The 24038-nt window shown below is 40.9% G+C and overlaps 1 protein-coding gene across 2 annotated transcripts in view; it reads right to left on the reverse strand.

Moving 5' to 3' along the window:
- The window catches only part of EPG5 (ectopic P-granules 5 autophagy tethering factor), a 137225-nt gene that overhangs the window by 100997 nt on the left and 12190 nt on the right, over positions 1-24038 (reverse strand). For both annotated transcript variants that reach the window (XM_059895727.1, XM_059895728.1), the window contains exons 2-13: positions 21801-22745; positions 20274-20517; positions 18904-19040; positions 17906-18013; positions 16964-17037; positions 14957-15062; positions 12390-12504; positions 11822-11972; positions 9193-9348; positions 3343-3500; positions 2109-2263; positions 290-430 (exon numbers count right to left, since the gene is read on the reverse strand). In XM_059895727.1, coding sequence (XP_059751710.1) covers positions 290-430; positions 2109-2263; positions 3343-3500; positions 9193-9348; positions 11822-11972; positions 12390-12504; positions 14957-15062; positions 16964-17037; positions 17906-18013; positions 18904-19040; positions 20274-20517; positions 21801-22745 — 2490 coding nt within the window. The remainder of the gene's footprint in view (positions 1-289; positions 431-2108; positions 2264-3342; positions 3501-9192; positions 9349-11821; positions 11973-12389; positions 12505-14956; positions 15063-16963; positions 17038-17905; positions 18014-18903; positions 19041-20273; positions 20518-21800; positions 22746-24038) is intronic.

Below are 24038 nucleotides of genomic sequence, written 5' to 3' on the forward strand. Positions count from 1 at the left end.
ACTATAAGCTATAATTAAAGTAAAAACCTGTCACTGAAGGAGGTGCGAAGGTCACTTTGAGGAGATTAAGAGAAACAACCCACAGTTTTTTATAAGCAGCGGCCAACCCCAAGCAGGCACAGTGAACCTGAGACACAATAAATATTTTCTTCACCCTGTTGTGCCCGTGTGACTCAGTCATCCCAACGACCTTACTATTTTTCCCACTGCTCCAATACTCCAGGGTTTAAATGAACAACAACAACAACAACAAAAAAAAAACGGAAACAAACAAAATCAGTGTTCTTACCATTCCAACCTGGTCAATGGTGTCTTGAACTCTATCCAGAAGGACAGAAATTATCTCAGGGTGAACAGCTGTGATGGCCCCTAAAAGCTCTCGACCAACCTTCGAAAAAGTTTCTCTGGTGGACAGGGTGACATAAGATACCTAAAGTGGGAGGGGGGGAAGATGGCATTTTTAATACCAATTTATCAGTAAAAAACCTTTCCATACTTTATTTAGGAGGTTTTCAAGTAAAGTAGAAAGAATCTCAGATGAAGCCTTGGCTCACACCATGTACAAAAAGATGTCAAAACTTCAGAGAGCACAACTTCAGAGAGCAGAGTGTCTGGAAGGTGGGGGAAGAGGGCATGGAGGAGAAAAGCAACGGTTTAACAATGACTTTAAGTGCTGGATTCAGAAAGCACTCCCAGAGTCCTCAGAGCAATTAAGTAATCCCTCTATATTAAAACTTTTCTAAATTTAAGGAAACCAATAACATGATGAAAATCAGAATGCATTTCATGGAAATATCTACTCTCTCCAAAAAAAAAAAAAATGTGATCCTCAATTACAAGAGCTTCTAAAATATCAATGTTTACCAACTCTTCTTAAACAATGGGTTCGAAACTACAGGTTACAATCCAATCATGCCAATGGCCAGCAGTTTTTGGTTTTTCTTAATACAATGGAAGAGAACAGAAAAATAAGAGAGTAGAATAAAACAGAACAGAAAAATATGAGAGTGCATCACAGTAAGATTAAGTATTGTTTCAATTTCACACATGTGTGTACACACACACACAGAGGATCAGAATGTAGTTTTTACCGTGAGAACTGGTCAAAACACTTGAAATATCTCTCAAGAGCATAAATATTACTTTAGCAATGGATCTTGAGAATGCCATTCAACACACGTGAAAATATACATCCTCCTCTCAATTTTTACAGACAATGAAGATAGTTTGGAATTCCAGATCCATCTAGGCCTTAATCTCATGCATGGTTACAAAGTACAAGAATAGGAACAGCTTAATAGGATATTTGATCCTGGTAAAGAACTTTAGATTACCCAGTTCTGTCATTCTCAAACTGGAGTATTGAGGGGAATGATAATAAATCTTCAAATATAATTTTACTTAAATTTGGAGGAAATTTTTTTAACGAAGATAAACAGATAAATGACAGCCTACAGTGAAAATGTGTATTTAAAAATATATATATATAAAACTCCAAATAATGTTTTGGCAACCATGTGAGTTATGTCCCTCAACTCATGGGGTCCAAAGTTCACTCTCTTCCACCATTAGAGATGGCTCAGCGAAAAAGTGAAGAAAGCAAGGATCTCATCCCAACCTATCATTTTACAGATGAAGAAACTGAAGCCCAGAGAGGTAAGGTGTCTTTTCTGATGTGAGATAGACAATGAGCAGCAGAGCTAAAACAAAGCCAGATCGTTTAACTCTATGTTCAGTACTATTTCCACCATCTCATTTCAATTGGCTGGGAAGCCAGGTTTCCATGTTCCTCGCAGGGTCAGACGAGTGGAAGTGAGGGGGGCGGGTCCGGGGCAGAGGGAGAGAAAAGTATAGAAACTACAAATGTCAGGCAGTGCCTGACTGTCTGTTCCTTACCAAAACTCATACATCAAATGACAAGAGATAGCAGGGGGAAATGGAATGGGTATGATTCATATTTTCAGTACTCCTTAGAGATGATCTCCTTCCACAAGTGCAGACAATACAAGATTGTCACATTTTTTTTAAAAGCAATCCCAAAAGAATCAATGGATGGACAATCCAAAAGAAAATGTTTTTAGCTGCTTCCTAAAACTTAATATTCTAACCTCATATATCTCCAGAACAATAATTTTTATGAAGTCTTCATCCACATTGGTTCTTCTGGCCTGAGCCATCTGAGCAAAAGTAGTTAGAAGGCAAATCTCTTCCGAGCTATTCATGGAAGAAAGACACTTCTCAAAGTTCACAAAATGTTCTGGGTCTACAAGTTCAAGAAAATTAAAGTGGGGAGAGAATAAACATATATCACTTTAATTACTCCTCTAGAGAGAAAGAAGATATAAAATTAAAAGACATTAAGAAATATTTAAAGATACCAAACATCTTTGTTCCAGAATGGATTTCTATAGGCATCAGGAAGAAGGCTGGGCCAGATGACATTCCAACTCTAATATAATGTTGCCTCAGGAATATTTAACAAGCTTCTGTTTCCTCATCTGTCTCAAAAGTTTATTTAAGATCAGATGCTATGTGACTGGTGAAGTGCTTTGTCAACTGCAAAGCACTGTTACTATCACTAGACAAGACATCCTCAACAGCACACTTGAAGCTACTTGGTAGCTGTCAGCCAAATGAATGACAACCCTATTAATGGAAAACTGCTAAGACTAGCAAACTACTCAGTACCAACATGGCATTCCACACAAAAAAATATTTGCTTATAAATGGAAATTCAGGGCAAGATATTAGCTATAATCATGACTGAAATACTGATGAATATGATTAACAATATCTATGTTTTGCCTATCCCTCAGAGAATGCTCTGTAAGCAATATTACATTTTGTCACTAGAGGGCAGTCTTGATTATCAGCTTTGCCATATGTGACAGAAAACTAAATGCTGCAAAGGCAAAGTTGTGTAGAGGGAAGAAAATAGTCTGTTTAAAAAATATATTCCCAATGGAACTTTTCACAGAAAGAAGGCAACAAGCCAACAATTCCTTTGATATGTTTACACATTTGAGAAATCAAAGGTAGTTCATCAAATTTCCAGTATTTTCAAAATAACTCCATGGGGCATTTACCAACCGAATTTTCATTTCCTATCCCTAAATTGGGTTAGAATAGAATTTACTATCCAGAGCATTTGAAGAATAATGGAAATTGGAATCATCATTCTAGTAAGTCAAACGACAAAGCAGTTTTAAATTTCAAAATGATTACACACGAGTACAGAGTAAAACATTCTCTCTCAGTCCTTCTAAAAGCAAAAAGAATAAAGCCAGGAAGAGAAAAGGCACACAAGGTAGGAAAGGTGGATGCTGCGTATTTAGGCTGTACCTTGGAGGCGCTTCTTACACTCGGCAGGCAGGAGGGCAGTACACAGCTTTTCCAGATTCCCGCTCCCCACCTGGTGCATGAGGTAGAAGAGCTTCCAGAGCATCTGAACAGACAGTGTCCCGAAGGGCATTTCCGACATAAACAGCCAAATGCCAAGTCTGCATGTTTTCAGAAAAGCAGGAGTAATTTTATGTATCAGTCAACTTCACCATACTGAGAAAGTAGACAAAAAAATTCTTAAATTCTTAAATCACACTACAGCAATTTTTCTACCATGCTTCAGTCATAAACACCCAGAGAATGGATAACAATAACAGCAAATACACATAAAGCACTTAGTCTGTGCCAGGCACTGTTCTATCACCACATCATCTATTTATCAGCTCATTCCATTCTCACTATAACCAAGGCAAGCACTATTATTGACATTATCCCCAATTTACACATGAGGCTACTAGAACACACAGAGGGTAATAAGAGGCAGAATTGGGTGCTGAACCAAAGATCCTTTTAAGATCCGGGCAACAGAGAGGCTGCTTAGACTGGATGTATGTATGTTCCTGAGCATGCGCACAGGTACATGTGTACACACAGAGACACGTGCAGTTGGGGGCTGGGGGGAGAAGGGGAATCAAAAGCCCTCCGTGACTCCTCACTCATCACCAAATGAAGTTCAAACTCCTTCAAGCTCCAAGTTCAAAGGCTTCCACAAAATAGCTCAGACCCATATTCCCAACCACAGCCCTCTCTGCATTCATATAGACCACTCCTGGACAAGTCTGGAGAGAACTCCCCAACTCCAAGCTGCCATCCCTCCATTTGTGAACCCTCCCGTGATGTCCTCCTCAGCACTATTATGAAATTCTAACCATACTTGACTATGGCATTACCCTTTTATCAGTGTTTCTCACACCATAGTGGGCAGAAAAATCCCCTGAGACTTTGTGGAAAATGCAGAATCCTAAGGCCCCCCTAAGAGATTCTGAGTTTGCAGGTCATAGCTGGGGCCCAAGAATCTGCACTTTTTTACAGTCACCCCAGATGACTCAGACTCAAGTGGTCCTTAAACCGCACAGTGAGAAACATAAATGTGTAATTTATGTACACACACTAGTGTACAGCAATTTGAGAGCAGAAACCAAGTTTTTGCATAAACCAGTGTGTAACCCTGAATCTTTTTTTTTCATTATCCAGGACCTAAATCAGTATCTCAAAAACAATCAGTACTCAATAAATGCTTAATAATATTTTGTTATATGAATTTTATCTCAATAAAAAAATCTAAAAAAGAAAAACAGGGAGGTACTCAAAACTGTTGCTGTATTTTGGGCAAAACTATAATTTAACCAATTATAAATAATGTTTATTAGGAAAAAAATAAATTAAATAGTGCATGCTTAACCCATGTCTGCGGCCCACCAGGCCACTAGTGGTCCGAACCACCACTGACCTCGACTCTGAAAAGCAACAGCTAGATAACTGAGCCAGAGTTAAAGAAACTTCTCTAAGTTCAAGTGGGTCAGGCTTCTCTCTTATTAAATAATTATCCCAACGCCTCACATGGGACTTGATGTTCTTGTATAAAGGATCCCAAAATAATGAGGCCTTAAAAGTAATGTCATAAGACAGTAAATATTTCCAGCTACAAAACTTCCTATATGGCAGACATGAAGTAAGTCTGGCTTAGGTCTTTGTTGTCTATCTTTTGGTTTGGGTTTGTTTTGTTTTAGGTTGGGGGAATAGCTACTGTCAGAAATTTCCACTGGAGTGCCAAATAAATTTAAATTTCATGGCTTTAAATACCTGGTTCTCGTATGATGTATTTCTAAAATAAACTATACTCAAGAACAATAGCTCTCAGCATTTTCAAATTTAAAACAATTATCTGTGTGAATTACATATATAATATTACAGGAGGGGCTCACAACTCAGCGTATAGGACCTAGTAAGGAACCAGAGAATTTCCTCTAGAAAAGCTTTGCCTCTCAGCTAAACAAACACAAGATCGGGTGACAGGAGATCAGAGATGGAAGACTTTTCCCGAGCACCAGGCCAGCTTCAGTGAGCAGGTGCTACTGCGTTGAACCCCTGGCAGAGTTCTGCACAGGATTTGGTACACCTTGTGAGACCACCAAATTATGGACAAGAATAATCTAAAGATAAATTTCTAGGCCCAAGTTCTCTTTATCTTAGACCTACACCTTCTGAGTGCCTAAGAGTAGTTTTAAGACTTAGAGTCCTGACCCTTCTCTAAATCAGCAGTTTTTCTGTTCCTCACCTGAAACTACACAAAAACAACCACCACCTACATTTGAGAAATCCTTTATGGTTTAAAAAGTCTTTCCACATATGATTGCATTTCATCCTTATACCCATGAGGTCGATGGGTAGGATCGCCATCATCATCTCCACTTTATAGATGAACAAAGTGAGACCACAAATATTAAGTGACTTGCCCAAAATAACAGTCTTGGCAGACCAGTACTCGAACCCACTACACAACACACATAAATAAGGGGCTGATTCTTCCAATCCAAGAACATGGTGTATTTTTCCATCTGTTTAGGTCATCTTTGATTTCTTTCATCAGCGTTTTATAGTTTTCTGAGTACAAGTCTTTCATGTGAAAATGACTATACTACGCAAAGCAATCTACAGATTCAATGCAATCGCTATCAAACTACCAATGGGATTCTTCACAGGATTAAAACTAAAAATTTTACAATTTGTATGGAAACACAAAAGACCCCAAATAGCCAAAGCAATCTTGAGAAAGAAAAACAGAGCTGGAGGACTTCAAACTATACCACAAAGCTACCGTAATCAAGACAATATGGTACTGGCACAAAAACAGAAATATAGATCAATGGTACAGGATAGAAAGCCCAGAGATAAACCCACGCACATATGGTCACCTAATTTACGACAAAGGAGGCAAGAACATACAATGGAGAAAAGACAGCCTCTTCAATAAGTGGTGCTGGGAAAACTGGACAGCTACATGTAAAAGAATGAAATTAGAATACTACCTAACACCATACACAAAAATAAACTCCAAATGGATGAAAGACCTAAATGTAAGACCAGACACTATGAAACTCTTAGAGGAAAACACAGGAAAAACACTCTTTGACATAAACCACAGCAACATCCTTTTTGACCCACCTCCTAGAGTAACGGAAATAAAAACAAAAATAAACAAATGGGACTTAATGAAACTTAAAAGCTTTTGCACAGCAAAGGAAAACATAAACAAGAGGAAAAGACAACCCTCAAAATGGGAGAAAACATCTGCAAATGAAACAACAAAGGGTTAATCTCCAAAATATACCAACAGCTCACGGAGCTCAATATCAAAAAACAAACAATCCGGGCTTCCCCAGTGGCGCAGTGGTTGAGAATCTGCCTGCCAATGCAGGGGACACGGGTTCGAGCCCTGGTCTGGGAAGATCCCACATGCCGTGGAGCAACTAGGCCCGTGAGCCACAACTACTGAGCCTGTGCGTCTGGAGCCTGTGCTCCGCAATGAGAGGCCGTGATAGTGAGAGGCCCGCACACCGCGATGAAGAGTGGCCCCCGCTTGCCACAACTAGAGAAAGCCCTCGCACAGAAACGAAGACCCAACACAGCCAAAAATAAATTAATTAATTAATTAATTTAAAAAAAAAAAAACAAACAATCCAGTTAAAAAGTGGGCAGAAGACCTAAATAGACATTTCACCAAGGAAGATATACAGATGACCAAGAGGCACATGAAAACATGCTCAACATCACTAATTATTAGAGAAATGCAAATCAAAACTACAATGAAAAACTACTACCTCATGCCAGTCAAAATGGCCAGTATCAAAAAATCTAGAAACAATAAATGCTGGAAAGGGTGTGGTGAAAAGGGAACCCTCCTCCACTGTGGGTGGGAATGTAAATCGATACAGCCACTATGGAGAACAGTATGGAGGTGCCTTAAAAAACTAAAAATAGAACTACCATATGACCCAGCAATCCCACTACTGGGCATATACCCTGAGAAAACCATAATTCAAAATGAGACATGTACCACAATGTTCATTGCAGCTCTATTTACAATAGCCAGGACATGGAATCAACCTAAGTGTCCATCGACAGATGAATGGATAAAGAAGATGTGGCACATATATACAATGGAATATTACTCAGCCATAAAAAGAAATGAAATGGAGGTATTTGTAATGAGGTGGATGGAGTTAGAGTCTGTCATACAGAGTGAAGTAAGTCAGAAAGAGAAAAACAAATACAGTATGCTAACACATATATATGGAATCTAAGGGGAAAAAAAAAAAAAAAAAAGGCCATGAAGAACCTAGTGGCAAGATGGGAATAAAGACACAGACCTACTAGAGAATGGACTTGAGGATATGGGGAGGGGGTGGGGTGAGATGTGACAGGGTAAGAGAGTGTCATGGACATATATACACTAACAAATGTAAAATAGATAGCTAGTGGGAAGCAGCCACATAGCACAGGGAGATCAGCTCGGTGCTTTGTGACCACCTAGAGGGGTGGGATGGGGAGGGTGGGAGGGAGGGAGATGCAAGAGGGAAGAGAAATGGGAACATATTGTATATGTATAACTGATTCACTTTGTTATAAAGCAGAAGCTAACACACCATTGTAAGGCAATTATACTTCAATAAAGATGTTTAAAAAAAAAAAAAAGAAATGAAATTGAGTTATTTGTAGTGAGGTGGGTGGACCTAGAGTCTGTCATACAGAGTGCAGTAAGTCAGAAAGAGAAAAACAAATACCATATGCTAACGCATATATATGGAATCTAAAAAAAAAAAAAAAAAATTGCTACTGATGAACCTAGTTGCAGGGCAGGAATAAAGAGGTGGACATAGAGAATGGACTTGAGGACACGGGGTGGGAGGGCGAAGCTGGGGCGAAGTGAGAGCAGCATCGACATATATACACTATCGAATGTAAAACAGTTGGCTGGTGGGAAGCAGCCGCATAGCACAGGGAGATCGGCTCCGTGCTTTGCGATGACCTAGAAGGGTGGGATAGGGAGGATGGGAGGGAGGCTCAAGAGGGAGGGGATATGGGGACATGTGTATGCATATGGCTGATTCACTCTGGTGTACAACAGAAACTAACAGACTACTGTGAAGCAATCATACTCCAATAAAGATCTATTAAAGATGCAAAAAAGATAAATAAAAATAAGGGGCTGAGACTATGAGGCCCATGGCAAGAGTGTCAACAGCTCAGAAGGCAGCAGAAGTAGGGGGTGGGGGGTGGGCAGCAGTTCATGAGTGGAGCCGGGTGGGGCGGGAGGCCACTCATCTCCTCTCGGAGGGCACAGTGCTGCAGCAGAACCTGCTCCCACACTTGGCCAGGAGCTCAGGGAAGATAGTGCAGGGTGAGCTGCCATGCCCCCACCTCTGCTTCAAATGAATCCTAGGCTGTAAGCAGCAGCAAAGACGGCATGATCAGAACACAGCCAAGACAGGGGACCCGGACCCAAGATAGTCCTAGACCTTGAAACCCACAGAGTGAGACAACTTGCACAATGTACTGAGTGCCTACTCTGCCTCACTGGGGGCACTAGAGTTGGGCGTGAAATACAATTCATCCCCTGGTCAAAGTTACCTCAAAAGTTCAGGAGAAACTGAAAGAAACCTGAAAGAGAGATCATTTCAGGCAATACTACACAAAAGGAAACTAAAGCCCAAGAATTAAGCCAAGATAAGAAATAGATGAAATACATTGACACTATTGTAAGAGTTCTATTTCAGTCAATGACTTTCACTCCAATCTTTCTTACTAGCCAGGGAGCTATTTCTCAACAATTATCATCATACTTCTTACCTTTTGGCTTTCAGCACATGTAGTACAGCTCTCAAAAAGAGCTCATCAAACTCAACCTGTAGTTTCTCCACAGAGTAGGGCTGCAGGGCCAATCCCGAGCCTTGGTTGTGGCTCACATACTGGGCCCAGTGGTCACTCACATAACCAAGGATCATCCTGAGAGTGAGGAAAGACAATGCAGCACTTGGCATGAAGGCACTCAGCACCAGCATCTTTACATTACATTTGCAGCATTACTTTATTCAACACGTATTTATTGAGCACTCACTATCTTCTAGGCTCTAAAGTGGACGCAATGGAGGGAAAAAACCCTACTCTCATGGAGCTTACATTTAGTGGAGGGCAAACAGACAATAAACCAAATAAAGTAAAATATGCAGTCTGTCACATGGTTATAAATGACTCTGAGAAAAATCAGTAGGAGAGGGAAATGAAGTTTCCCTGGAGTGTGGCGGAGGAGGGGCCTCACTGAAGAGGGACACGTGAGTAAAGACTGGACACAGTCTCAGAACTACCTAAGGGAAGGACATCCAGGTAGAAGAAGCAACCAGTGCGAAGGCTCCGAGGGGTGGTCGGTATGTTGGAGGAACAGCAAGGCAGCCAACGTGCTAAGGCAAAGTAAGTGAGGGAGAGGATGGCTGAAGAGGAAATTGAAAAAGTGACAGGAAACCAGACCATGAAGGGTCCTGTAGGCCACTGTGAACACTCTGGCTTTTACTCGGAATGAGACTGGGAGCAGCAGGGTCTGAGCAGAGGAGTGATATGAGCTGAGTCGTGATTTACAAGAAACACTGGTGGCTGTTCTGAGAATAAGCTGGGGCTGGGGTGCGCAAGGGAGCAAGGGCAAAAGCAGGAAAACAAGTCAGGTGGCTGTTGTGATAATCGGTGAGAAATAGCTAAAGATGAACTATGGTGGTAGCAGTGAACATGGTGAGAAGAGGCTGGATTCTAGAAATAGCATGTTTCATTGATTCAAAGGATGCACACCTTTCACGCTTTAATCTCTACAACTGGAATGTCATTAAAATTGATGACATGTCGTCATTTGGCAGCATTTTTTCTTTCTTAGTGGTGCACAAAATATACCTTAGGTTTGATGAAAGATGGTGTTTTGAAGGTAGAGATGACAGAACTGACCATCAGACTGGGTGTGGGGTGTAAAAAGAAAAGCCAGGGATGTTGCCAGTGCTCTGGCCCGAGCAACTGGAAGAATAAAGTTGCCACTTACTGAGACTGAGAAGACTGTGAGAGGAGCAGTTTGAGAGGTGGGGAAAGAGGGCCCATTTGGGGATTATTAAACTATAATGATCATGAGTCAGCCAAGTGGAGGTGCTGAGTGGGCAGCTGGATATACAAGCTTACAAGAAAGGTAGAGGCTGGAAATAGATCTCGGAATTTTAACTGTATTTAGATGATATTTAAAGACATTAAAATAGATGGAATCCCAAGAAGCAAGTTTGGATAAAGAGGTCCAGGGATGAAGCCCTGAGGCATTCCAACATTAAGAAGTCTGGGAGGTGAGAATGAAACAACCAAGGAGGCAGAAAATGAACAGCCAGTGAAACTGAGGAGAAACCAGGAGAACATGGTATCCTGGAAGTCAAGCAAAGAAAATGCTTTAAGGAAAAGTGACCAACCATGACAAAGGCTGCTGTGTGAACTGTGTGAGAGGTAAAGCAAGATGACAACTGAGGGGTGGCCATTGGATTAGTTAGAAGCACAAAGTTCATTAGCAACCTTCATTCTTCAGAGCTATTTGGGTAGTGTTGGGGGCGAAAGCCTGACTGTGAAGAGTTCAAGAATTTCAGGGCATCCTCTATCATTTACCTGGCTTTATGAAGCTGAAGGATACGTATCTAAAATAATTAAAGTCAATTATGTTTTGGAAACAAAAGTATGGGAGTGGGAGAAGTTTTACAGTTTTTTGGAAGTTTTCTTTCAAGGTAAGGAGGTTGGAAGAAATAGCAGTGTATTTATATACACTGTAAAGACAGAAAAATTGATGATACAGAAAAGAGGATACAAAATTAATTCAATGAAAAGCAGTGCATTTCTCAGAATTTACTCATATTTGATAGTAAAAACATAAACCTACCTTTCATGCAAATAAATGATAATGCTTTCCCAATTCAAATACAGTGGCCACTGATGAAATCTTTATAATTTTCTTTAAATGGTATTTTATAGAAATTACAATTACAGTAAATAAGAGAGAAAACAGAGAAATAATAATGCAAAAGAGCTACTGCCAATTTTCCACAGCTACACGACAATTCCCAGGCAAAAGCTAGGAGGTAGAAGAGAGTAAAGGAAGGGGAAAGACCCTGTATTTTCTTTGACCCCTTCTCTCTGGCCAAGTTCAACCCAGCAGCTGCTCTGAGGATCTTGACTCCAAGAACAACTGTCTAGCAAACCAGTTTGAGATTTGAGATAATTAACCAAATTATTCTGACTGGAAGTATTTATTTTAAATTCCCAAGAGGTAGATGGGGAAGAAAAAAAATTCTTACTTTTATGAGAAATAAGACCTGAACTATACCACTACAATGCCCATCATCCCAATTATACAGTGTCTGTGACTGACCAGGGTGAAAGTTAACAGAAACAGACGAACCAAGAGCAGTATTACCTGATCATATAACCAATTCGCTTGACAAACTGCCTATAGCGTGCTCTATTGAAGGTTTCTAACCCCACAGCCAGAAGTTCCACTAAGGAGTTAGCAAAGGCAAAAATTTTCATCATCTCTTGAGGTATTGTTGTTTCAGGTAAATAATCACCTAGAAGTTAATCAAAGAAAAGGAAAAAAATTATAATTACTATGGAAAAACACTGAAAGATATGGATGTCAGTATATTAATGAGGAAAGAAAGCCAAGATAGAGAATCCCCATTGCTCTGGCTCCTATGTCAATATAAAATGGGAAACTTGAGACAAAGTGCAAAATGAAAACCATTTATTAAAGCTGGGCTATGTGCAAGCTGGTCAACCTTATGCATGTAAGCACCAGGGAGGAAACTACAATCACAAGAGAAAGGAAGGAAGCCTCGCCACGGTGACGCAATCATCTCTGTATAGTACAGCCAGGCATGGGGAACCCGAATCAGGAGCCCGCACAAGACAAGACTTGATGCTAAGTTCCTGTGTTTGAGCTTGCCCCTACCACATTTTACATATGACAAAAGGAATTCGTCTACCTTTTGCTTTAAACCCAAGAAGATGTTGAAAGAGTTCATGAAATGGGAACTGTGATAGAAGAATAACCAAGTCATCTTCATTAAGGAGAATCCAACTAGTCTCAGGGTCTTCATCCTAAGGGAAAAGATGCAGAATCATATCAGCTGATTTGACCAGATGACACCATGGTCTAGAGTTACAGGAGCTGAATTACCACAGGTCTCAGTGGTACACGTGTGGTATTCTCATGAGTCCTCGTGGACTTCTCCTCCAGGACAGAGATTTATACTGTCAGTTCTATTAGATGACCTGTAAATCCCTTAAAATTGCAAGCACAATTTTATGTGTATCTGAGTCATATCCATTCTTCAGTGGCTGAAACCGCTCTCAATTAAATTTCCATCCCAAAGAAGATGAAAAATAATTCCTCTAGAATAGGGATCTTACTATAAATCTCAGTGATTTGACAACATCAATTAAAGAACCGTTCACTAAGAGTCCAAGTTATTTTATCTACAAGCCTCTTCTTGCCCCAAAATTCAGGCCTACTGCCGCACTTAACTGACTTACCGAGAAGCAATTAGCATTTGCTATGGATAACCAAAGTTCTGTTGTCAATTAGTGCTGCTGAAAACAGGATAAAAATAACAGTGGTCATACACAGGGATCACATAGGGGAAATAGCTGGAGTTTTTTGTTTGATACAGAGCACTAAAGTCTCCTTAGAAACCAAATTGATTTGTGTCCTAAGATACGCTACATTCAAAAGGGAATACTGTAAAAAGATGCAGAGATTCTGAAGAATTATCACCTCAGTTTCAACAAGGGAGTAATGCAATTCATTCATAATTTCCTGAAGCCACTCATTTTTACCCTCTTACATGTCCTAAATGGCTAGCAAACAAGAGCCTCAGAAATTCTACCTAGAGCAGTCCTCAGCTCCAGCTGTACATCAGAATCAACCATGGAGGCTTTTAAACATTTGGATGTCTGGGTGTGGGCCAGGGCAAGGTTTTTAAGTTGCCCAGGTGGTTCTAATATACAGCCGGTGTCAAGAAACCACTGACATGGACGATTCACAGTGCCTTCCGCCCATGGCCTTTTCTGAGTCAACGGCAGAAACTCCCAGCATTCCCTCCCCAGGCTCTTGAATCCACTCAACATCCAGTGAGTGCTAACCAGGAGCCAGGCACAATTCCAGAGTCCTTAACGATTACCTGTCTTTAGGATTAAACGCAGGAAACCTACCAGAAAAAAAGACTTCTCTCTTAGGAGAAACCAGTCTTCGAAGAAAAAAAAAACCTGCTCCATCACAATCTTTAAAAGACCCATTTGGGACTTCCCTGGCAGCCCAGGGGTTAAGACTCGGCACTTCCAACGCAGTGATGCAGAGGACATAGGTTCAATCTTTGGTCGGGGAACTAAGATCCCACATGCCGTGTGGCGAGGCCAAAAAAAAAAAAAAAAATACCAATTTGCACCAGCTCCTGAGAAGCTGTCTCCAGATGACTGTTCAATCTCTAGCAAAGAAGTCTGCATGGCCACATCATTTACCATCATCTCACCACCTCCTACAGGTCCCAGGACGAGCACAATGAGTGTGAAGGGGCTCCTGCTTCTGAATGAACACCTGGGTAAATACACAGACATGATCCCACAGCTGCCACGCTATCATTCTAAGGAGTGTCCACTGCAAACTTTCAACTCCTTTTGAAGAGAAGGGGTTTCAGTAAATTTAGTCCCTGGCCAACCTTGGACAAACACATCAAATCAGGATTTCGACCATAAAAACACACTAGATAGGGCCGATAACTAGCTGGAAAAAAAAAAATGCCTTAGCAATACACTAACCACGTATATAGTAGAAAGAAAAGTCAATAAATGTTATCTTGAGAAACTGGGGGTTTTTTCGTTTGTTTTGTGGGGTTTTTTTGTTTGTTTGTTTTGGCCAATGTTGTGCAGCATGTGGGATCTTAGCTCCCTGACCAGGGATCGAACCCGGGCCCCCTGCAGTGGAAACGCAGAGTCCCAACCACTGGACCGCCAGGGGATTCCCAAGAAACTGGGTTTTGATCATTAAATTCTCACCAAAAACAGAAAATTATCTTCCATCTTTCAAATGAGAAGATCTAGATAAGAAGTTTGTAAGCGTTAAAGCAGAACCGTGGTAAGATACAGCTCTTTGTTATACAGACTCAGAGTAACTGTAGGTGAGACCTCAAGCCCAGAAAATTGTTGCTGCATAAAATAAAATCCTAATATAAAGTGTACATAATATGTAAACACTTCCAGGTTCCAGACTCTCCCAGCTGCACAGGGAGACGGTCTAGAGAAGGGTGGCAGTAGAGACACTGGCTCAGAGCACAGGCTCTGCATTTAATGACATGTGATTTGGGACAAATTCCCTCAACCCCACCCGCACCTGTTTCCTCATCTCTAAAAGGGGGATGAAAACAGTACTTGCCTCGTGGGGCTGTTGGGAGAATTAAATGGGCTAATACGTGAGAAGTGCTTAGAACGATACTTGGCACGTAAAAAGAAGAGCTCAGAAATGATTAATCAAAATGCTGTCGACATGACGAGTTACCTCTTCTCCTCCCTCATCTACTAGTGTCCACGTCCCCGATGCAGGCCCCGAGGAGGATGGATTCCGCTCACTGGGCTTCATGTGGCACAGGAACTCGGCTCGATTTCTAAAGGACAAGGGAAATCACTCCAATCACCTAAACATAAACACAGAAAGCCCACTGCGTGCATTCTGGATCATCTACTCGCCCTGAAGAAGAGTCAGACATCAACCCAACCTTCAAATGGTTTGAATTAGTAAATAAGAAATCATAACTGGCTAAAACTCAAGGAGACCAAAGCTTCGCTTATCGTGGTGTAGAGACCACAGCCATTCTGGGTCAATAATGATGAGGAACCGCAGAGAAGCAGTTACGCCAGCACAGTGCCCGCCCACAGTGGGGCCTCAGTACACCAAGGACCACACAGTACCTGAACTCTAACCGGCTCACAAAGTGTTCAGGAAACATGCTTTACTGAAAAAAAGGATAATCTGCAGGTAATGGAGAAGCTGGTTTAGGGGGAAAAGTACACCTAAACACCACGGGTAGGAGCAGCCCCTATATCCAGGCGGTGAGAGGGAGGAATCTGGGGGAATTCCTGCCAGCCAGGCTTTCACAAGGTGCTGGCTGGACCTGACGAGTCAGTGTAACCAGAGAAGTTTCTTCTCTGAGACCACCACCCAGTTCTCAGCTCTCTGCTCCTTCCTCTCTGGCCTAACTCTGAAAATTCATCCATTCCCTCCTTTCACCAGGAGCTCTCCTCCAAGACTTCCAGTTTCCAACCTGAGGGGCTCCAGTCCTGCAGCTCCACATGTCCACTGATAGTTGTCACTCGTACGTGTCCACTTGCAAACCCCAATGACCTCAAATTTTCCTCCTTACCCAACGGCTCTCCTTTCTGTCTTTTCGGTCTGTTGGGGCTGCCAACACTCTCTCAGTCACTCAGACTCAGAGTCTACAGAGTTCGGTCTGAGCCACCCTTGCCCACATTTTCTTATTTAATCAGCTACTTAATCCTTTCCTGGGAAGATGACCTTCCCATTCCCCACTTTCTCCTTCCCACTACCAGCACCAATTGAGGCTGGGGGCAGATAGGCTTTCCTGGATCAAGAGCCAGTGGTAGTAACACAGTTCAAGGTCACCTGTACACACCTCTGCCTTCTCCCCCCACTTAAGGATGTGCCCTCTTGATGCTGGATTCGGTTCCAGAGCCAGGAGAGCCAGATGTCTGCAACCGCAGACAAGTCAATGCAAGAAATGAAGCAAAAGCGCATCTTCTTCTGCCTCCAGTCCATCCTAATCTTCCTTAAATACAACTTTTACCCCTTTTCAAAAACCCTCAATTGCTACAAAGGCCAGACCATCTCAAGTATCTGTCTTAATTTCAAGGTCTTCTATAACCAGACTCACCCTAGTTGTTCATCTTTATTATCACCCCTCCCACACCCCTTCACTCCAGCCAAGCTGCTCTCCGAACTGCCCCCTGCACAGCTATCCTTCCCTGTACTGTGGGCCACTGCTCACTGTTCTCCCACCTACAGTGCCCTCCCTACTCCTCTCCTGCTGAAATCAGTTCCATTCTTCAAACCCAGCTCATCCACCTGGAACCCTCTGACTACTCCACTCTACTCTCTTTACTCTCTTCATTTCTACTGCATCAATCATAGCTTCACACAATTTAGCACTTGAATCTCTTTGACTGTGCTTTTTTTTTCCTCTGCCACTAAATCTCTCCTTCTAAGGAAGAGATCATCCTTTTTTTCTCCCCACAGCACCACAATGACATATATGACAGGAGTGGCAAATCCACTAAAAAGGAGGACCCAATAAAGTTAATCAGTTTAAAAAAAAAGCAGTTAAAAGGGTCACTTTGGGACAAAGGGTATTAAACCCAAAGAAAACCTGCAATGTTAAATTTTGGAATGCTGACTCTTCCCTTAGCAACTGTTTGGATCTGGGCAGTTTAGGAAGCCAGTTGTTTGATAGAACATTTTCATTTCTACTTCACGAAGCTCTTCCACACTTACTTGACAGGAGACATTAGCAGGGCAAGGGACTGCATAAAATGAAAGACCCCTGATGGGTTATTCAACACTTTGATCTGAAATCAGAAAAGGAAAAGGTATACTGTAGAAAACCAACAACCCAAGTATCCATAACCTTAGTTCACCAGAATTTTGACAAAGGGAGCTGTTAAGGAAACAAAGATGGAACTGGCACCTCATCCACAAGAGTGAGAACACCTGTGGGTTACCTGGCAGTACTGACTGGGCTGTACTCAGAGAACAGAGGTAGCTGAGCCATTTACATTAATTACCTGAAACAATATGGGTGGGAGGAGTATACTGCTATCTTAATCCAAAGGTAAATAAAAACAAAAAATCTTCCTTCTACCTAAAAAGATTCAAATTTCTTGCCACCAGAAATACTAAAGAAAAGGTAACATGGAGAATGACCTGGCATACATCTGGCTCATACCCACCTATCTGAGGGGTTGCTATGAGTAACAACACAACCCAAAGGCAAGCAGCAGAGACGCCTAAATTGATCGCACAGACCTGAGATCTCTGCTAATATTAAAGAACTTTGAGATGCTTGTGGCTTCTTTTTTATCTGTACCAACTGTAGTGTGAGATGGATTAATTTAGGACGTTGTGTTGAATATTACAGAAAAAAGTCCTAGCAAGCCTTACTGCACAGAAATTTTACATAATTAAATACTACTAAACCTACCAAGCCAGACTACAACTGAACTTTTGCAATTCCATCTTAATTTCATCAATTTTGGGTGGTCCAAGAAGTTGCAGCATAATAACTCCTACGAATACAGACTGGATATATCCCAATAATTTTATTTTAAATATCAATATTTTTAAAGTAGGCTTATTTTTTAAAGCAACTTCTTCAGGAAAAATGTTTAACAAAATCGCCTCCCATTCTCTTCAACATTAGAAGGCCATTCATCATACCTGGATGAAAGGAACAGCCCATTTACTAACACCAGCCGGGCATCGAAGAATATGGTTTAGAAGGAAGAGGTGATCTCCAGGACAGCCAACTCTTTGTAACACTGACACCTGAACAGTAAAGGATGTATAGTTTTACTATTTACAAAGACGAATGTTTTTAAGGGTCTAATGAAATCACTTATCCGATATTTAAATACATGTGATCTTTCAAAAGAGTAACCAGACATAAGATATACCACTGACTGGTTGAGTTTCTACCACAGAGGTACACAGAGGCCTACGAACCTATGAGCACTCTGATAAAAATATCATAAGTAGTTTCTCTGCAAACCCAATTTTTATTATCTGGCAAATTACAAATCACTAATGTTCCTGGCCACACGTGAATAGATATAAGTCAAGTAGTTTAATCTATTCCCAGTTTGTAATAGTTTCTCAAATCCAAGTAAGTATGCTTAGAACCTCAGCCCATATCTAAGAATGCTAGCATGAACCTAAAAAAAGCACCCAAGGCAGCTCCATTTAGAAACATAACCAGTAAACAACCTCTCCCCCTGTAACACACCTGATATCTTTCCTGAAGTTCCCAAATCCTGATTCCTTTTATTTCCCTTAAAAACATTTTTTTAAAGTATAACTAAGTACAGCATTAAACATAAGATGATAAAAAAGTGATATGAACAACTTTTAGCTCACATACCTATATTCTGAATATACATCTAGTCTTAAATTTAGCATGCTTCCCACATTTCCATTTCCTCCTAAGTCGAAGGCCAAAGATCATTTAACATAAACTTTATCAGACAGAAAAGCACTGTGTGCTTAATAATGCACTAGATAAGAATAACTTATTTCCACGTCATGAGCAAAGAAAACGTCACAAACATATTAAACAAACTAGCTGAAGAAGCTATTAAAGAAAAACCTATAAGGAAACAGGAGATAATTCTTAAATTATCAGGGAAATAAAGGACAGTATACTATGTCTATTTCCTTACCAATTTCTGCAGCCAGAGAAGAATATCGTCATGGAACTGAGTATCTTCATTAACTCTCCTGGTGAACATGAATAAGACACTAATGCACTCCTTTAGCTGACACAGATCAGAGGGAATGCTTTCTACCTGTTTAGAAGCTATAAATTAAAAAGAGGATTAAATGAGTCCCATATAAATAGTATTTGTGGGAGAATTTTTAGTGTCTCTACTTAAAATAAATAAATAAGTAAACTATTTAAAATATTTAATTCAGATGAAAATCCAAGGAGAAAAGTTACATCAAAATATCTGAGTTTCTACTAAATACGTAAACCGAAAAAAGTATTTAACCTCGTGAAGTATTTCAAAGCAAGAAAAAATTAACTTCATCAAAATTTTTTATTTAAAAATCAGCAAATCTCTGGCCTAGCCCCAGCTCTCTGATTAGTTATGAAAACGATAAGGGGGAAGGATTTTTTTATTTTAAATGATCCTAGTATCTCTCCAAGAAATAAAAATTGCATAAGTAATACTTATCATATAGTAAAGGCTAATTTCTTTTTTTTTTTTTTTAATAAATTTATTTATTTATTTATTTTTGGCCACGTTGGGTCTTCGTTGCTGTGCACGGGCTTTCTCTAGTTGCGGCAAGCGGGGGCTACTCTTCATTGCGGTGCGCGGGCTTCTCATTGCGGTGGCTTCTCTTGTTGTGGAGCACAGGCCCTAGGCGCATAGGCTTCAGTAGCTGTGGCGTGCGGACCTCAGTAGTTGTGGCTCACGGGCTCTAGAGCGCAGGCTCAGTAGTTGTAGCGCACGGGCTTAGTTGCTCCGCGGCATGTGGGATCTTCCCAGACCAGGGCTCGAACCTGTGTCCCCTGCATTGGCAGGCGGATTCTTAACCACTGAGCCACGAAGAAAGCCCAAGGCTAATTTCTTAAAACCCAAAATAAGATGAAAAATTCAGAACATTATAAATGCTCTGATGAAAATTAAACACCCCAACAAAATGGACAAGCAAAAATAAAGTGCAACAGACAGAGAATGAAAAAGTATTGTGATTATTAGTTTTAGAATCAAAAACTATATTTGGACTTGAATTGGTAACGAGCACATAAATTAGGACAGTAAGAGACATTAATGATAAAAAGTAAACTTTCGGCTTCCTAGAGAAGCAGAGAATGACAGCCCACGGGGTAGGGAGACCTGGCACTGCTCCCAAGAAATGTTATTAAGGCAGATCTCAGTCCTATATTGGGGGAGGTAAGGTAAAACAGCAAGCACAAATTATCCCTTATAATATCAGCACACAGTAGATTCAACCAGATTGTATGCCTCAATTCTTTTTATATTTTAGACCACAAGAAAGAGTGAGACTTTCATTACTTACACACCTTGGCCTTCCTGATGAATTGCTAAAGATCTCAGAACAGCCGAACTATTGAGTAATGTGTAGATGTAAGACTCCACTTGCAACCGTGAGAGCACAGAAGTGTAAGAATGCAGCGCCAAGGTCTGGTGGAGGTGCTCAGATTTGGCATCAAACAGTTTTTTTAGCTCTCCCAGTGCATTTTCATTCATCTCCACTCTCTGGTAGCGATGATGGCCTGAAACTTTCACTTGATCAGCACAGATACCCTAGCAGTGGGCAAAAGGGTAAGATATGAAGCCAGTTACTCTTTGCTCTTGAAGCCTGTATACAATACACAGGCTTCGGTACCATCTTCAAAGAGCTTACAAATCACAGTGAGGGAACAATACTACCACGTAGAAAACAATAAAGCTACTATACAACCAGGTGCCAATCACAAAGGCATCACAAGTTCAGAGACGAGAAGAGAAACCCTAAAACGCAGTAGGTGGGGAAAGGTGCAAGAAAACAATAGAGCTTGTCTCTAAGACCCTCATCATTGATGACCTTACCTTCTACTTTATAAACACTGAGGTCAATGTGATATCCCTCAACTTCAAGAGACCTCAAAACATCTCTGTACTTAACCTCACCATTCTTTGTGATTCTGCTCAAAACAAACCCCTCCTTTCCAATACTACCCCTCCAACTGTTTTCTTGATTCTATTCTCTCTTCTTCAGTATTTTCAAGTTTCCCTCTCCATAGGATCCTTCCTATCTACAAAGAGATACACAGGTCTCCAAGGAATGATGATTAGGGTTGGGGGAAATCACCCGTTTCTCCCTGACATCTCTTCCATCTTCCCTTCGCTGCTGAACTTGTCAAGAGTGGCCTTCTCTTCCTCGCCATCCCTCCCAGGCCACTATGCAATGGCTTTCCTGATGGCACCTTGGCCTCCCTAGGGTCACATCTTATTGCCTTCCCTATTTTCTCATTTCCTCTTGACCTCGTTCCATGGATCATCCTCCCCTTGACACTCTCTACCCATTAGATGTTCCTGGCATTATGCCTAAGGTCACAAGCTAAACAGCCCACGGGCTGAATCTCACCTGGAGACATGACTTGCTTTGGCCTCTACTGTGCATGAGTGAGTGAGTGAGTGTGTGTGTGTGTGTGTGGATTTATTGCCAACATTTACAAACCAGGATCCCTCACATAAAAATCCAGGTTTCTAGCTTCTCTTAGAAAAATATAAGATGTGGCAATGCTGAACCAATATAACCTCACAGCAACAATCAACTATAACACAAGAGCAGCTCCCCCTGCTGGACCAGGCATGAGCTTACCCAGTGATCACCGTCCCACTCGACCTGTTTCACTTCTCCAGGTTACCTGCCTGGCCCCTGTGGGCACATGACACTATGACTCCTGCTCTCAATTACTATGGGCTAAGACAGGGTCAGCGGGTAAAAGGAGCAGACTCCAGACCTCAATGGCATCACAGGAATAGCAGCTCCACTGCAAATTCCCCAGGCTCCTGCAAGCTTTACAGAACGCTAGTCAATATACCTGTACAGACAACTGTTCCTCCTTGAAGTGCCACAGTCGACTTTTGGCATTTTGGCAATCAGACATCAGAGCAAGGAGCTCAGCTTCAGCCAGCAGCAGCTGCTTCCTACAGCGAGAGTAGTTCAAAAGCAACTCATAAAATTCATGCCTGTCCTGATGAGCCATGCTGTCAAATTCTTCTAAATATGACTCAACATTTTCCAGCCATGAACCAGGCTCAAAGACTTTTAGCTGTTCTTCAGTAAATGGTACTACTTCTGGTTGAGATGGGAGCTCCGGGTAGAGTCGCTCATTACGAAGCAAGGGTTTCACTGCCACCAAAGCCGGTACATACCCAGCAGTTTCAGCTGGCAACTGGGGATACAGTTTTTTCCCTCTAGGTGGCTGAAAAATGTCTTTGGCTTCACAAGAACTCTGCAAGCCAACATTTTGTAGCACCTCTGAAGAAAGACCCAAGGCTTCTTTGTCTTCTCTCCTATTCTGAGTATCTCTGACCTTCAAATTTTCCACTTCCTGCTGAATATAAGAAACATTAGATTGCAGTGTGCTGTCCAAAGGTCCACATTGTACCAGTTTATCTTCCTCCATTTCTGCAATGTTCTCGGGGGGTTCTACTTTGGTTCCGACATTGCCTCCAGGATCGACCTTCGGCTTGACTGCATCATCTCCAGCACAGGCTCTGATCTCCTCTCCCTCCTTTAGACTCTCTGTTTTACATGTCAGGGACTCTTCATTGCTTAGAGTTAAGGAGGTGAGTGGTACATCAAACATTTCACTCTCGTTTTGTCGACTAGCATCATTCTGGAGCTGGGAATCAGTTAACTCCTTTAGATGGTCTCCTTTGAATTCACAAGCTGGGGTAGGGACTTCCAGCTCTCTGGAGGTTTTTGGAAGGGAGCCTTCATCAGACTCTTCCCTCTGAAGGGTTTCATATTTCTTCTTTTCCTAAAAACAAGATTTATAATGTGAAATAATTTATAACAATAACTGATGCTTTCAACATGAGGAATTTTTAAATTGTATAAAAAATCTAAGTTCACTTCATAAGCAGTGTGCTTCATATTTCATATTATTCAATTTTGAGAATGCTGAATTTGGGAGATTCACTAGTCTAATCCCTACAGAGGAAGACATGAGAATGAGCAACAAATTATGATTCAAGAATGGAGAAGGAAAGTCTTAATTAGGCTGTTCTCCATTCTGCTAGAGGTTAAGTAAGAGAGAACAGTCTCCAAGTATCTTAGGCTTCAACAGGTTTGCATCCTGACAAACATATTTATTCAAATTTCAGGCAGAAAAAGTCAGGACAACTTGAGCAATGAAATAAATAACTATAGTACTGGATTATAACCTCAGAATAAAATAAATATCCATGAGTCCACACTCACGTAACTAAATATATAAACATATATGTGTATATATATATATATATATATGTATATGTATTTTTTTCTTAATGGACAAGAAATGGCACTCTTCCTTACAGAAGTCCAATTAATAAATGTAGATGGAATGAGAAAAACAGAAAATCACGATTAGAACACCATGGTAATAACTGCCACAGGCAAGAGGCAAGATCTACTAAGTAATGAAAGTGAGTGAAAATTTAAGCAGAAGCAGAATATTTGTATAGTCTCAAAGTATCCCCTAAATATTTAGTAATTACAAAGGGAAAAATCGTAAGTTTCAGTGGAGAATCCTGGCAGTCAACACCTTAACCAAGTGATCAGGGTCACTATAACCAGTAATACATCCCCATACGATGTTCTGAGAAGGCTTATCCCCTCTTCAGTACCCTTTCTAATAATGTATAACCTCAATCTAAGCATGAGAAAACACCAGACAAAAACCCAAATTAAGGAAAAGTCTACAAAATAACTGAAGTGTTGTGATCATCAAAGAAAAGACAAGACTGGGGAACTATCAAAAGACTGGAGAAAACTATTAGAGACATGACAACTGAATGCAATGTAGGATCCTGGATTGGACACTGGAATAGAAAAAGGACATTAGCAAGAAAACTGGTGAAATTCAAAAGAGTTCTATATTTTAGTTAATAGCATTGTACCAATGTTAATTTGTTGGTTGTGATAAATGTTCTACAACACAGAATTTACAGTTACATAACACAAGAAGATGCTGGATGAAAGGCATATGGAACTCTCTGTATTATATTTGTAACTTATTAAATCCAAAATTAATTCCAAAAAAATCAAAAACCAAAAAAAAGTTAACCAT

Source organism: Balaenoptera ricei, chromosome 14 (genome assembly GCF_028023285.1).
Source record: "Balaenoptera ricei isolate mBalRic1 chromosome 14, mBalRic1.hap2, whole genome shotgun sequence".
Classification (NCBI taxonomy): domain Eukaryota; kingdom Metazoa; phylum Chordata; class Mammalia; order Artiodactyla; family Balaenopteridae; genus Balaenoptera; species Balaenoptera ricei.